Source organism: Mirounga angustirostris, unplaced genomic scaffold (genome assembly GCF_029215605.1).
Source record: "Mirounga angustirostris isolate CCGP_5_RB_7025 unplaced genomic scaffold, mMirAng1.0.hap1 SCAF_2, whole genome shotgun sequence".
NCBI lineage: Eukaryota > Metazoa > Chordata > Mammalia > Carnivora > Phocidae > Mirounga > Mirounga angustirostris.
Genome location: NW_026991710.1, coordinates 6842927 through 6857481, shown reverse-complemented (window position 1 = coordinate 6857481; position 14555 = coordinate 6842927). Strand labels below are relative to the sequence as shown.

The following is a 14555-nucleotide window of genomic DNA, read 5'->3' as shown; positions in this document are numbered from 1 at the left end:
GTCCCTCCCGGCCCCTTCGCTGCTCCCGAGGAGATGTAGATGGAGGCGAGGTCAGGTGGAGAAGAGAGAGCAAGGGGGTAGAAGCAACAGTGTGTGGGAAGTTGCCGTGTGAGCAGGAAAGCATGTACTACGAGCCCTAGGCCACTGATCGTATTGTACTGTGGGTGATGATGACTCTGTCATCTGCTGGTGGTCTTCAGGACTGGCGGGAGTGTCTCCACTCCAAAGGTCATTTCGCAACGAGGGGACACTGCTGTGTGAGAGTGAGGATGTCGAGGTCCTTGAGGATATGCTGAAACCCATTCCCTACCCCACCACAAGGCCCAGTCCACCTGCCCCAGAGAGGCCCTCACTCCTCAGGGATCCTTGCACCTTCTTTTAAACCAGACTCAAAAACCAAAGCCAGACAGCACCTGCTCTGTGTGGGGCCTTTACCCGGGTCTCTCCTTCGGTTCTCTTGGCCATATACCCCAGTGAAGACATCACCACCCTCATTTTGCAGGCGAGGAGCTGCAGCTCAGACGGGGATGAAGCCACTTGTCCAAGGCTACGTAGCTAGTTTGGGGAGGAGTGGTCTCGAACCCTGGTCCCTTTGTGCCTCATCTCCTGTGATAGCAGCAGAAGCAACCAGGACTCAGAAGAAAATAACATGTCCAAGAAAAAAACATGTCCATGTTTTTAATAAACTGTATTTAGCCGGACAAAGATCAACACAAGTGTATTTATCAAACCACCAGGGAAGTGTGGAACTGGCAGGCTGAGAGTGATTGTCCCCACCCATAGGTGTGAGACAGAGGCTTAAGGAGGGTCCAGCCACCTCCTCGGGTCATCCAGGGATGTGGCAGAGTCACATTAAATAAACAGTCATTCCCTCCAAGGACACACTCCTGTGAGGTAGAGTCACAAGGCTCTGCAGTCCAGGCATTTGGTGTCAGGAAGGAAGTGGTACTGTCATCTTAATCATTCTGCTTAAATGCTATTCAATAAAAAACTCCCCCCCCCCCCATTTTTTTTTCCTTTCCTGGTAGAAAATTTTCATCTTGTCCAAGCTGACTTTCTAGCTTCAGGACACCATCAGTTTGAGTTCAGTTCCAGAAGTATCTACCTGGCCCCTTCCTTGAGTGAGGTGGGAAGAAAACTCTGGGAATCCAAAGAGGCTCAGGATGCTGGATTAGCCTGCTCAGGCTGCCATGACAAAGCATCACAAGCTGGGGGGCTTAAACAACAGAGATCTACTTTCTCATGGTCCTGGAGGCTGGAGTCTGAGATCAAGGATGTCAGCAGGGTTGGTTCCTTCTGAGGCTTCTGTCCTTGGCATGTAGACAGCTGTCCTCTCCCCACGTCCTTACATGGACTTTCTTTTATATGTGTCTGTGTCCCATGCTCTTCTTATAAAGACACCAGTCATATCGGATTGGGGTCTACCCTAGTGACCTCATTTTACCCCACTCTCTTCTTTAAAGACCCTGTCCCCCAATACAGTCACCTTCTGAGGTGCTGGGGGTTAGCACTTCCCCAGATGAATCTGGGGAGGGGGACACAGTTCACTCCAAAACAGACACACACAGCCCCGGCCCTTGGTGAGCTCCCGTCCAGAGAGAAAGGCACACATGGGGACAGACACTTGTAAGTAAGGATGGTCACAGCCAGTGCAGTGGTGAGCAGCCTACAGAGCACAGAGGGGCAGAGAGAGGCCCGGCGGGGCTTCGGGGGGAGCTGGTGAGAGAGCGGAGTGCCGATGGATGAGCAGTTATGGGTAGTCAGAGGTAGTCTCCTGAGCAAGGGCCAGGAGAACCTGGCAGGAGTAGGTACTCGATAAATAATGGAGGGTGGGTGTGTGCATACGGGTCAGAAGAGGGTGATCGTGGCTCAGGCCCAGCACACCTGGGAACATTTGTCTAATGGCCACATCCTTGATAGAGGTAACTTTCTCAGGGTCTGCCAGAGAGCGCGGCACCACAGGCCAAGCCAATGTGGGAATGGTACCCACTCTCCCAAACTCCACTTCTTCCCTGTCACGTCGGCCTAGCAGCTCCTCAGATGGCTGGTGGAGGACTGCTGACATCATGGGTGTGAACACATTTGGCCGAGGGCAAAGCAGTGCAGACGCGGCCCGGGAGGTGCAGGAGGAGGGTGCTCGCGTGATGGGTAGTCCCGGTTACCTGCCGTCTGGTCCAGGCAGGTGCAACGCATCATGTTCACCACCGGGAGACCAAACTTGAGCCCTGGCACAGGCCTTAGCAATTGCCCGGTGACATTAACCTGGCCCCAGACCTCCCCGTTTACCGCGGAGGACGCTAATTCCCTAGAGGGGCCCAGATCTTTCTACGCAGAGTACGCAGGATGGTACTTACTTAGAAAAGGGTGAGAGCATTTGGGTCCAGATACAGCACATTATCTGGGGACAAGGTGATTTAAAACATACTAATGAGTATTCATTGTACACTTGCGGTATGCTGGCTGATGTTTTAGCTTCCTCGGTTCGACGTGCTTTTCGAGTATAAACTCACAGAATCTTCCACAAGTCTGAGGCGGTGGCCCCGTCACGCCCGTGTTACAGACCAGGACCCTGTGCCACAGAGAGGCCGAGGGACTTGCACCAGGGCTCACAGGTCCTAAGTGGCTGTGCGGAGGCTCAAACCCAGGCAGCGCGCCACCCACCCGTGTCTGGGTTTTAAGCCGCTAAGCTGTGGCAAGGGGAAGGGACAGCTCGGGTCAACTTCACCAAGGTTTCCCAGAAAGTAGAGCTGTAATTCACCCTGAAAAGCTCAAATTCAAAGGAAGGCAGTGCAGTTAACGCGAAGGCCACTCTCCAAATAGCTGGAGCACCGGCCTGGAACTTGAGCCGGGGCTACTCTCAGGTGCGCGACTTGGGGCGAGGCACTGCTCCCCTCTGGGTTCCTTCGCCTTCGGCAGGCGGGGGAGAGGAGTTATGGGCAGCCAGCTCCACCAATAAGAGGAACTCTTCAGGCCAAGCACCACCTCCAGGCTGTGGGACCAAAAGGAAAAGTGAAGTCTGCGCATGTCCAGTCTTAGGGTCTGGGACGGCGCCTGGTGCAGGGCCGGACGGGCGCAGGTGGGGGCGGCTGGTCTCCCTCCATCCCTGGGGTCTGCATCCCCTCCGGCTTCTGGCCTTGGAGCTCAGATTCAGCAGGCGTTGGATCAGGGAGGCTGAGGCAGGAGAGGTGTGCAGGGGCTCAAGGCCACACTCGGAGCCCGCTGCTGGCTTGCGGACATGCTGTGCTCGGCGGGCAGGGCCTTTAATGCTTGCTGACTCAAGCTTCACAGCGCGGCGGCGTCCCCACCCCCACTCCCCACTTCACACCCAAATGCAGTTGCATATTTGTCCTGATTTGTCCTGGGGCCTGGGGCCTACTGAGTTTTCAACCCCAATGGGAAAGCACAGAACGATTTTAAATGGCGGAGGGTGGGGGGGGGATCACCTGCCTCAGTCTGAGTTCTAGTGAGATCAGGTGAGACACCCTGTTAGCGATGAGGAAGCCAGGAAGAATACACGGAAGTGCCTGAGCTAAGGAGGGGAGGGGGAGGAGAAGAGGAGGATGAACATAAAGTCCCCATCAGGATGGCATAGTGTGGGTCCCCAAGACCCGGGGAGGCAGCTGTCCAGTCCCCTCCCACACCCCTTCCCATACCTCAGGCCCAGCCATGCTCAATTATTCTGCTTTCCCACATACCCCAGGGCATCTATGCCCATGGGTTTGGGCCCATGTTCTCCCGCCCCACGCACCTTCTCTGCCTGCATATTCCCCCCGAGCTTACTCAGTAAGCTGAGAGCGCTTACTCTCTTTCAGAGAGCCTTCCGTGATCCAGCCCCAGGTTCATTGTCTGTGATCCACTGAACCTAGTTTGCTTGCTTGCTGGACTTGATACCTCCCTAGCCTTCGCGGGGTTCTGCATTCCCCAAACATACCTTCGCCCACTGGCCTCGGGTACCTGCCTTCTGCCTCTGCGAGCAAAGGGCCGAGGCAGGCTGTCCTAAACCTGTCATGATTAAAGGTACTTCTCTGACATCTGGGGCAAACTGGCCACGTGGTGAATTAATTCTGATGACATTAAGTATGCATGGAGGGGTCTTGCCTCCTTCATGCGTTCCCTGAGCCAGCCCGGGGTTGGGCAAGGAAGAGGTCTTCCCTGAGCCAACGCTGAGTGAGCAGGACAGAGTAATGACCAAAAGAGGGGCAGATCCTTTTTCTTCCAAACCCAGAGCCTCCCCATTTGTTGGAGAGCTGCAGGGCAGTCATGCCCACGTCCAGCATGCTGCTCGAAGCTATGTGTTTTCTAGTTGAGCCTCAGAATAACTACTGGACGGACAGTCCAGGAGGGATCAGCCTTCCGTTTTGCCCTCGTAAACATCGTAGCTCAGAGAAGCAAAGTGGATTGGCTAAGGACGCAGTTAGAGAGGCAGGGTCGGGACGCCAGCAGGCTTCCCGTGCCACCAATGACGTTCCTTCTGTCCCAATCCGTTGGGAGGCACCCTGGCTTCATGCCCGGTGCTCCCTCACTGCACGCGGTTGGGAGGGAAAATCAAAGGTGCCAAAGGAAAAATCCCTGCCCTGGGTGGTGATTCCTGAGAAGGCAAGTTGCCCTTCCAGGACTCCTGGGCTGCTGCTATGACTGGGAACGGGGTGGGGTGGGGAGAGCCCACGGTGCCCACTTCCTGTTCAGACCAGACAGAACTGCCGCATTTCCTGCCAGGCCCCCGCCCCCTTGTGGACTCTGCCTCCTGCTCAGAGATGCCCTGGCACAGCCCGCGGCCGGAGGAGCATGGACTCCCGGGCCTGGGCTCATGCAGGGGCTGCCGAGCGTGGCCGTGCCCAGAGAAGGACACCGGGCAGGAGGACCAGAAAGGTAAACACAGAAACCGGCCTCTGGACCCTGCCATGGGGCTCAGAGGCCCAGCGTGGGCGGCTGCACCTAACTGCCTCCGTGGCCTGGAAGGCCTGGGGCCCTGGGTCAGAGAAGCCTGTCTTGAGTGCAGGCATCCTGGTCCCCGTGACCTTGGCCGTGGAGCTCCCGCTCTGGAGCTGCGGTTTCCTCTGGCAACGTGGCTGTGCTCATGAAATGAGGCCTCGCACGTGCTGGGTGGTGTCCCCTCTTCCTTCCCCACCCCCACAGCTGGTACCCTGTCCCTGGGGCAGGTGATGAGAGGGGGTGGGCCCCGGCTGGCCAAGTGGGGGCAGGGGCTCCAGGGAGAGGCTCCCACCTGCCCTTCTCTATCCTCTGATGGGTGTAGACAAGGGGACAGTGATCAGGGCTGGAAGCAAGGGGGTCCAGGGACAGAAGGCCGCCAGGGACAGCCCAGGGAGTTGGGAGGAGTGACATCTGAGCCGAGACCCAGAGGATAAGGGACTATGGAGAATGGGCATTTTGTCCAAAGTGCATTTCTGTTCCATCGATGAATCCCATGCAGTTCAGGCCCCTCTTACTGCAGGAAAAGATTCTGGCCCCACATCTGGCCGTGTCCATCCTGGTGGCTTATAAACCCCCTTTCTCACTTCCATCCGATCACTAGCATTTCCTGAATACCTTCTCTGCAGCAGGCTTGGTTCCTGGAAGCAAGACCCCTACCCTCAAAAAGTGAGACCCTTGCCCACTGTCCGGCCCCTGTTGCTAACGCTCGCGGGCACAGTGTTAACTCAGCATAACAGCCCAGTAGGTGGGGTCCGTTATCATCCACATTTTCTGATAAGAACACTGAGTCACAGAGCAGCTATGTAACTGGTCCAAGGTTACAGTCCTAAGCGGCAGAGCCCGGGGTAGGACAGAGCTGAATCATAGAGAAATGTCAACACGAGGAGATGGAGCTTTCAGAGGAGAGGACACTGGTCATGGGTCTTGGATACACAAGTCTCTAGAAGGGAGAATTCCGGGTGTACGTAGCCACACGGGCCAGGCCTAGGGAGACCCTGGCACCTGACCTGGGCAACAGCCATTCTGTATGGCTGGGCCAGAGGGAAAGCAGAAAGAGTAAACAGGCTTTCTGAACCCTCCCTGTGTGCACACAACATTCTCAACATCCTCACCCAGCAACACGGCGAGTGCTCAACAACCTGGACAGCCGTGCTGTTCTTAGATCCATTTTCCAGCTGGGCAAGCTGAGACCCAGAAAGGTCAAGAAACTGGCTCCGGTGCCCATAGCTGAGTGGCCGGAACGTCCAGCACTGCATCCCGTGCTAGAGGAGACTACTGAGGTAGGCAGAGCAGGGAATTGGCTATTGGGGTCCTGTTTTCCCTTCCAAACAGTATTTGACCGGCTCAGTCCCCGGAACTGTGGACCTTGTCTGTTTTGTTTGCTGCTATACCCCTGGGGCTTTATCAGGGCCTGGCCTGCGAAGCGCACACACGTTACAGGATAGCAGAGAAAGCGGCTTCCAAGAGCACCTGGGTCACCTCCATCCGGAGACTGGCATATTCCCCCCGGCCAGCTTAGGATGGCAACCCCTCCTGTCTCCAGCTCCTGCAGGCTGGTCAGCTTTTGCCCAGGGGCCCAGATGCTTCCGCTTCAGGGCCCTGTCCTGATTGTGACCATCCTTGGATGAGGCCGAAGGACAGGATTCATGGAGGCAGATGCCTCTTTCTCCAGGCTGAGCCCTGTATGTCTCTGCAGGCCCTTGGCCCGAGGGCCTCAAAGTGGCCTGCGGATGGACAGCTGAGTCTGGAACGGCAGGTGCGGCGGTGCGTGCGCGTGCATGTGAGCGCGTGTGCACGTGGGCAGCTGTGAGCAGCCTCAAGCCCCGAGACACGTTCCCAGACGGAGAGGCAGCGCGGTGCAGCGCGAGCCTGCATGGGCCCCAGCCCCCACCCCGGACAGCAGCACGGACACCTCTGTGCCTGTTTCCTCACCTAACAACATCAGGATCAAATAGTACTGATCTAAGGATTCCCGGAGAGAATACCCAGAAAGGGCTCTGGGCAATGCCTGGCCCATACCTCTTGTAAGCCCCAGATGCTGGCCGCTGTGTCTGGCTTTGCTTTTTGCTCCTGTGTGGTTCAGAAAGTGGCCAAATTCAGCTGAAATAATAGCATGTGGCTGCTTACAAAGCACCTGCTAAGGATATTAGGTCTGCCAGTCACTGATCTGTTGCAGCAGTCAGAAGCAAACTGAGATCCGGGGGCTGACCCAACTCACCCAGGGCGCCTGCCTGCGCAGGTGGACCTGGATGGGCAACTCACCTGCCAGCCGGCTCCAGGAACTTGTCTCCTTGTCCTGGGAATTCTCTGGGGCGGCCTCCCCAGACGAGGGGACAGCCCAGGTACGTCCTGTGGGCCCCTGGCTCTGTGCCCGACTGCCAGATCTGACGTGCTGTCCTCTCCTTTCCCAGGACTGGTCCTGCTCGCTCATCGTGGCCTCTCTCGTGGGCGCCTTCGGCTCCTCCTTCCTCTACGGGTACAACCTGTCGGTGGTGAATGCCCCCGCTCAGGTGAGTGCCCCGCGACTGCGGGATGTGCTCGGCAGAGGGCGCTGCGGCCACGTGGAAATCTTCAGGTGCTAGCGCCTGGCCGGGATGGTACCTGATTCTGCAAAACTTTGCAGGCCAGTTCTGTACCAGACCTTTGCCAGAGGGTCTAGGAGAGGGATAGAGAGAGTGAGACCAGCCCCCGCCGTCGAGGAGGGGAGATGAGAGACACAGAAACAATGTCACAACGCGGGGCGTTCAGTTCTTGCTGGAGTGTCCTGGGAAAGTGCAGGGCAAGGAGAGGGGTCTTCGGAGGTCTCAGGGGCTTATTCCTGGGCATGGAATCCGAGGAGGCACAGAGAGACCTTATGCATAGACATTTTCCTGATGTTCTTTTTGTGTTTATGGCTTTTAATCACAGCTTGAGGTCACTTGGGTATCTGTTGGTCAAGATCCACCGTTGGCCTTTGTTTTCGTTTGGAATCAAGACAGTAGGTATGTCAATCAAGAAGAGGCTGTAAAGCAACCAAAAGTGTTTATTTGAGGTCTTAGGATTTGCAATGTGGGAGGCACAGAGAGGACCGAGATTGAGACTGTGCTCGGAATTGCAACAGGGAGTGCAGGCTTATGAAGGCAAAACCCACAGGGTTGGGTAACTTGTTTTGAAGGAATCGTGATCGGTGCTGACAGTGCTTAACTGACCACCTGATGCAGGATTGGCTCTGTTGCTCACCAGTGTTACATTATCTCTATTTCAGTCGGCAGTAGAGGAGGTGTTCCAAGAGGCCATCAATGTGCAATTGGCAAGTCAAAATGGACAAAAGTCAAGAGTTCATGGTGTTCTCAGAATTGAAACAGGAGCCCATAGGGCTGCTTCCTCAGTATCCTCCCCACTCCATTTTGAGTGACTCTCTTAGCAATACTTACTTCCTTTTGTAATTTCCTTTTGCAGGTGCAGTTCCCCAGGCCCCCCTCACACCTTCCTGCTAGTTTGCAGGTTTGGTTTGGTTCTGCCTACCTAGACTATTAGGTCTGTGTGTTACCCATTTCTGGGGGTGCTGGCTTCTGCTTGACCTACTTCCACCCTTGGGCGTAGGGTGGATGAAGGGTGTGAGGAAAGGCTTCCTGGAGGAGGTGATGCCTCAGCTATGTTTTAAAGGTAGAGCAAAGGCACAGAGGCTTGAGATCTGTGAAATATTTGCAGGAATGCATGTATGATGTGGTTGGAGCACAGGATGCCTTTTGGGGAGCCTAGGGCAGGAGCTAAAGGCGCAGGCAGAAGCCAGCCTCCTGGAGGCTTTTTGGGCTTTTCCTTGTTTGGGGCCCAGAATCCCCATGTGCAAAATGCAAGGGAGGCTGGACCATTGGGTCTTAAAGGATTCCCAGGAGTCCTGGACATTGCAGAGGTGCCTTTTTAAAATTCAGATGTCCTTCAACAGTCCCACAATGTCTTTTATAGCTGGTTTGTCCAAATCAGGACCCCAAAAAATCAGTGCCTATAAATGCAACAGAAATACAGAAAAATAATTACAACCCTGAAATCTAGATGTAGATGTTCATTATTCTGTTCCCTTACTTTTCTATGCATTTGAAAAGTTTTATAACATAATGTCCAAACTAATTACATCATTACATCTTTGCCAATGTGTCTATATATGAGAAAGAAAAGGGAAGTTTCCAAATCATGCTACTGAGCCCTGTCCTGTTCAGTATTGTCACCAACTATTTGGACAATAATATAGGAGGGGCATCTGTTGTATTTCTCAGTTGATGAGCTGGAAGGAATAATGACTGTGTTAGGAAATGAAACGTGTTAGAATCAGGTGCCAGGACAGTTCTGTGTGTTTTTTTTTTTTTTTTTACTCTATTAACTCTTGTATATTTGGGGGGTTCTGTGTAAGTTCATTTGAAAACTGGATTCCGATGCTAAGACCATTTTGAAAGCCAGGGGCTGAGATGGCCTCCCTGAACTCTTGCAGTGGCTTTGACTTTGTCATTGTGACATCATCCTGACATGGGGATCTGAGTTGTCCATACTTGTCTTTAAAAGAAGATTAGAAGTTGACACTCTTGCTTTATCTTGACGGTTCAGCAGAAACTCCAGCAGAGGGTGGAGAACCTTCGCACTCATGGTTTGTAGAGCAAAAGGCCCTGTGAAACTTGAACCCTGAATCCAATGATGTAAGAGGAAAAATATAAGCTCACACCACAACTGTGGGAACAGGAAGAAGGAGGAGAATTCTGTCGTTCATCCATTTAAATCTTGTTTTTAATTAATAAACTTTATTTCTTAGAGCAGTTTTAAGGCAGTTCACAGTAAAATTAAGTGGAAAGTACAGAGAATCCCCCCATATCCCTTGTCCCTCCGGTGCACCACTCACTATCAACATCCTGCACCACTACTGATTTGTTGTCATCAGTGAACCTGCCTCGATTCAGCATCTTCACCCAAAGTCCAAGGGTTACATTTAAGGTTCACCCTTGGTGTTGTGTATTGTAGGAGTTTTGACAAATGTAGAGTGACAGGTACCCATCATTGTGGTATCTTACAAAACAGTTTCATTGCCCCAGAAATCCTCTGTTCTCCCTATTCCTTTTTCCCTCCCTACTAACCCCTGGCAACCACTGATCTTTTTACTGTCTTCAGAGGTTAGGTTTTCCAGAATGTCATACAGTTGGAATCAGACAGTATGTGACCTTTTCAGACTGGCTTCTTTCACTCAGTATTATGCACTTAAGCTTCCTTCCTCCATGTCTGTACATGGCTCAAAACCTCATTTGTTTTTTAACGCTGAATAATATTCCATTGTCTGGATGGACCTGTGTCTTGAGCCGCTCATCTGTGGAAGGACTTCCTGATTGCATCTAAGTTTTGACAACTAGGAGTCAAGTTGCTATAAACATCCATGTGCAGGTTTTTGTGTGGACAGAAGTTTTCAGTTCACTTGGGTAAATACCAAGGAGCATGATTGCTGAATCATATGGGAAGAGTATGTTTAGTTTTGTAAGAAACTGACAAACCATCTTCCTAAGTGACCACACTGTAGCAATGAATGAAGGTTCCCATTGCTTCCCATTCTCACCGGCATTTGGTGTCCTTAGTGCTTTGGATTTAGGACGTTCTAATAGGCGTGTCCTGGTATCTCCTTGTTTTAATTGTAATTCCCTAATGACATATGACATTGAATACTTTTTCTTATGTTTTTTGAAAAGATAGGAATATCTTTTCATGTGTTCATTTGCTATCTGTATATCTTCTTTGGTGAGGTGTCTGTTCAGATCTTTTGCCCATTCTTTAATTGGATTGCTTGTGTCATTATGGTTGAGTTTTTGTTTTTGTTTTTAAGATTTTATTTATTTGACAGAGAGAGAGACAGTGAGAGCAGAACACAGCAGGGGGAGTGGGAGAGGGAGAAGCAGGCTTCCTGCCGAGCAGGGAGCCCGATGTGGGACTTGATCCCAGGACCCTGGGATCATGACCTGAGCCGAAGGCAGACGCTTAACGACTGAGCCACCCAGGCGCCCTATGGTTGAGTTTTAAGAGTTCATTGCATATTTTGGGCAACAGTTCTTTATCAGATGCGTCTTTTGCAAATATTTTCTTCCAGGCTGTGTCTTGTCTTCTCATTCTCATGACATCGTCTTTCCCAGAGCAGAGGTTTTTAATTTTATTGAAGTCCAGCTCGTCAATGATTTCTTTCATGGATTGTGCCTTTGGTGTTGTCCTTAGAAAGTCACCACCATGCCCACGGTCATCTAGATTTTCTTCTATGTTGTTTTTTAGGAGTTTTATAGTTTTGTGTTTTACATTTAGGTCTGTGACCCATTTTGAGTTAATTTTTATGAAGGGTATAAAGTCTGTGTCTGGATTCTTTGTGTGTGTGTGTGTGTTTATCTATTGTTCTAGCACCATTTGTTGAAAAGACCATCTTTGCTCTATTGTATTGCCTTTGTTCTTTTGCAAAGATCAGTTCACTATATTAATGTGGGTCTATTTCTGGACTCCCTGTTCTGTTCTATTGAGCTATTTGTCTGTTCTTTCACCAATACCATGCTGTCTTTTTTTTTTTTTTAAAGACTTTATTTATTTATTTGAGAGAGAGAATGAGAGACAGAGAGCATGAGAAGGAGGAAGGTCAGAGGGAGAAGCAGACTCCCTGCTCAGCAGGGAGCCCGATGCGGGACTCGATCCCGGGACTCCAGGATTATGACCTGAGCTGAAGGCAGTCGCTTAACCAACTGAGCCACCCAGGCGCCCCTCATGCTGTCTTGATTACTGTAGCTTTATCAAAAGTCAAAGTAGGATGGCGCCAGTCCTCCATCTTTGTTCTCCTTCAGTGTTGAGTTGGCTATTCTGGGTCTTTTGCTTCTCCATATAAATTTTAGAATCAGTTTGTTGATATCCACATAACTCATTAGCTTTATACCTGTTTCATTTTCTTTAGTGCTAATGTAGGTGGTAATATTTTTAATTTAAAATTCCATTCTTTCATTGCTGGAATATAGGGAAGTGATTGACTTTTATATACTAATCTTGTTATCTTGCAACTGTGCTACAGTCAATCACTCCTTAGTTCCAGGAATTTTTTTGGTCGATTCTATCAAACTTTGCATAGATGACTATGTCTTCTATGAACAAAGACAGCTTTATTTCTTCTTTCTCAATATGTATATCTTTTATTTCCTCTTATTGTCTCATTGCATTAGCTAGGACTTCCAGGATAATGCTTACTTGAATTTAATTTGCTCTTCTTTTTCTAGTCTCCTAAGATGGAAACTTACTGATTTTAAGTCTTTTGTCTTTTCTAATATATTCATTCAATGCTATACATTTCCTTCTAAGCACTACTTTTGCTGCATCCCACAAATCTTGATTAATATTTTCATTTTCTTTTAAACTGCTTTATTTTAAAATTTCTCTTGAGATTTCTTCTTTGATCCATGTGTTACTAAGAGGGGTGTTGTTTTAATCTTCAAGTATTTTGGGATTTTCCAGCTATATTCTGTTACTGATTTCTAGTTTAATTCCATTATGGTATGAGACCACACAATGTATGATTTATATTCTCTTAAATTTGATGAAGTTTGTTTTATGGCCCAGAATGTGGTCTATCTTACCGAATGTCCATGTGAGCCCGAGAAGAATGTATATCCTACTGCTGTTGGATGAGGTAGACTATAGATGTCCATTGTATCCAGTTGGATGATGGTTGAGTTGTTGAGTTCAGCTATGTCCTCGTTGATTTTCTGCCTGCTGGATCTGTCCATTTCTGGCAGAGGGGTGTTTCAGTTTCTGACTATAATAGTGATTCATCTATTTTTCCTTACAGTTTTATTAGCTTTTGCTTTATGTATTTTCATGCTCTGTTGTTAGGCACATACACATTTTTTTTTAAAGATTTTATTTATTCATTTGAGACACAGAGATAGAGAGAGAGAGCACGAGCAGAGGGAGAGGCAGAGAGAGAGGGAGAAGCAGGCTCCCTGCTGAGCCAGGAGCCCGATGTGGGGCTCAATCCCAGGACCCTGGGATCATGACCTGAACTGAAGGCAGACACTTAACAATCTGAGCCACCCAGGCGCCCCTAGGCACATACACATTAAGTCTTGTTATATTTTCTTGGAGTATTGGTCCTTTATCAGTATGCAATGCCCCTCTTTTTCCCTGTTAACTCTCCTTGTCAAAGTATCTCCTGTCTGAAATTAATATAGTTATTAATGCTTTCCTTTGATTCATGTCAGCATGGTATATCTTTCTCCTTCCCCGTACTTTTAATCTGTATGTGTCTTTATATTTTAAGTGGGTTTCTTGTAGACAACATATAGCTGGGCCTTGTTTTTTGATCCACTCTGACAATCTGTCTTTTAATTGCCATATTTAGTCCATTGACAATGTGATTATTGATATAGTTGGATTACTATCTAACTATCTGTTACTGTTTTCTATTTGTTGCCTTTTTTCTTTGTTCCCATTTTTGTCTTCCATACTTCTTCTGCCTTTTGTGGTTTTAACTGAGCATTTTACATGGTTCCAATTTCTCTTTTCCTTTCATATCAATTTACCTCTTATTTTTTTAAACTTTCTTTAGTGGTTGCCAGAGAGTTTATGATATACATTAAGGCTACTTACAAATAATACTATCTTACATCACAGGTAATGTTCGTACTTTATAATAACAAAATATTTCTAATTCCTCCACACCCCTGTGTCATTCATTTCACTTGCACATAAGCATATTATATAGATAATCAAATACATTGCTGCTGTTATTATTTTGAACAAACTGTTATCTGTTAGATTAATTAAGAATAAGAAAAAAGGAGCACCTGGGTAGCTCAGTTGGTTAAGTGACTCTTGGTTTTGGCTCAGGTTGTGATCTCTGGATTGTGAGATTGATGCATTGAGCCCTGCTTCAGGCTCTGTGCTCTGCATGGAGTCTGCTTGAGATTCTCTCTCCTCCTTCTGCCTCTCCTCCCCAAGTAAATAAATAAATCTTAAAAAAAAAAAAAGAAAAATGTTTTCATTTTACCTTTACTTATTCATTCTCCTATGCTCTTCTCTTTATGGAAATCTGAATTTCTGAGCATTATCAGGTTCCTTCTCTCTGAAAAACTTCTTTTGATGTTTTTTTGCAAGGCAGATCTACTGGCAACGAATTTCCTCAATGTTTGTCTGAAACATCTACTTGTCATTTACTTTTGAAGGGTAATTTTGCAGGGTACAGAATTCTAGGTTGGTGGGTTGTTTTTTTCTCTCAGCATTTTGAGTATTTTATTTCACTCTTTTCTTGGCATGGTTTCTGAGGAGAAGTTGGGTGTGATTTTTATCTTTTGTCTGCTGTAGGTACTTTTTGACCTGGCTTCTTTCAAGAGGTGTGTTGTTTTTTTTTTTTTAATCTTTAATTTTCTAAAGTTTGAATATGATATGCTTGAGTGTAACTTTTTTTTTTTTTAAAGGATTTATACTGTTTGGTGTTTCCTGGGTCTGTGGTTTAGTGTCTGACGTTAATTTGAGGAAGTTCTCAGTCATTGTTGCCTCAAGTATTTCCTCTTTTTCCACCTCTCTCCCTTCTTCTGGGTGTTCCCACCATGTGTATATTACACATTTTGTAGTTTTCCCACAGTTCTTGCATTTCT

The 14555-nt window shown here is 48.8% G+C and overlaps 1 protein-coding gene across 17 annotated transcripts in view; it reads left to right on the top strand.

Moving 5' to 3' along the window:
- Positions 1-14555, top strand: part of SLC2A9 (solute carrier family 2 member 9) — a 231812-nt gene that overhangs the window by 39916 nt on the left and 177341 nt on the right. For 8 of the 17 annotated variants that reach the window (XR_010409283.1, XR_010409284.1, XR_010409285.1 and 5 more), the window contains exons 1-2: positions 4375-4869; positions 7344-7442. The exons of 2 other annotated variants lie outside the window; for them this stretch is intronic. Coding sequence is in view for 12 of the 15 variants with exons in the window: in XM_064584275.1 (XP_064440345.1) it covers positions 4786-4869; positions 7344-7442 (183 nt within the window). In the remaining 3 variants the exon portion in view is untranslated. Of the gene's footprint in view, positions 1-4374; positions 4870-7343; positions 7443-14555 lie in introns of those variants that run through there. 7 more of the 17 variants (XM_064584279.1, XM_064584270.1, XM_064584269.1 and 4 more) reach the window with 2 other exon arrangements.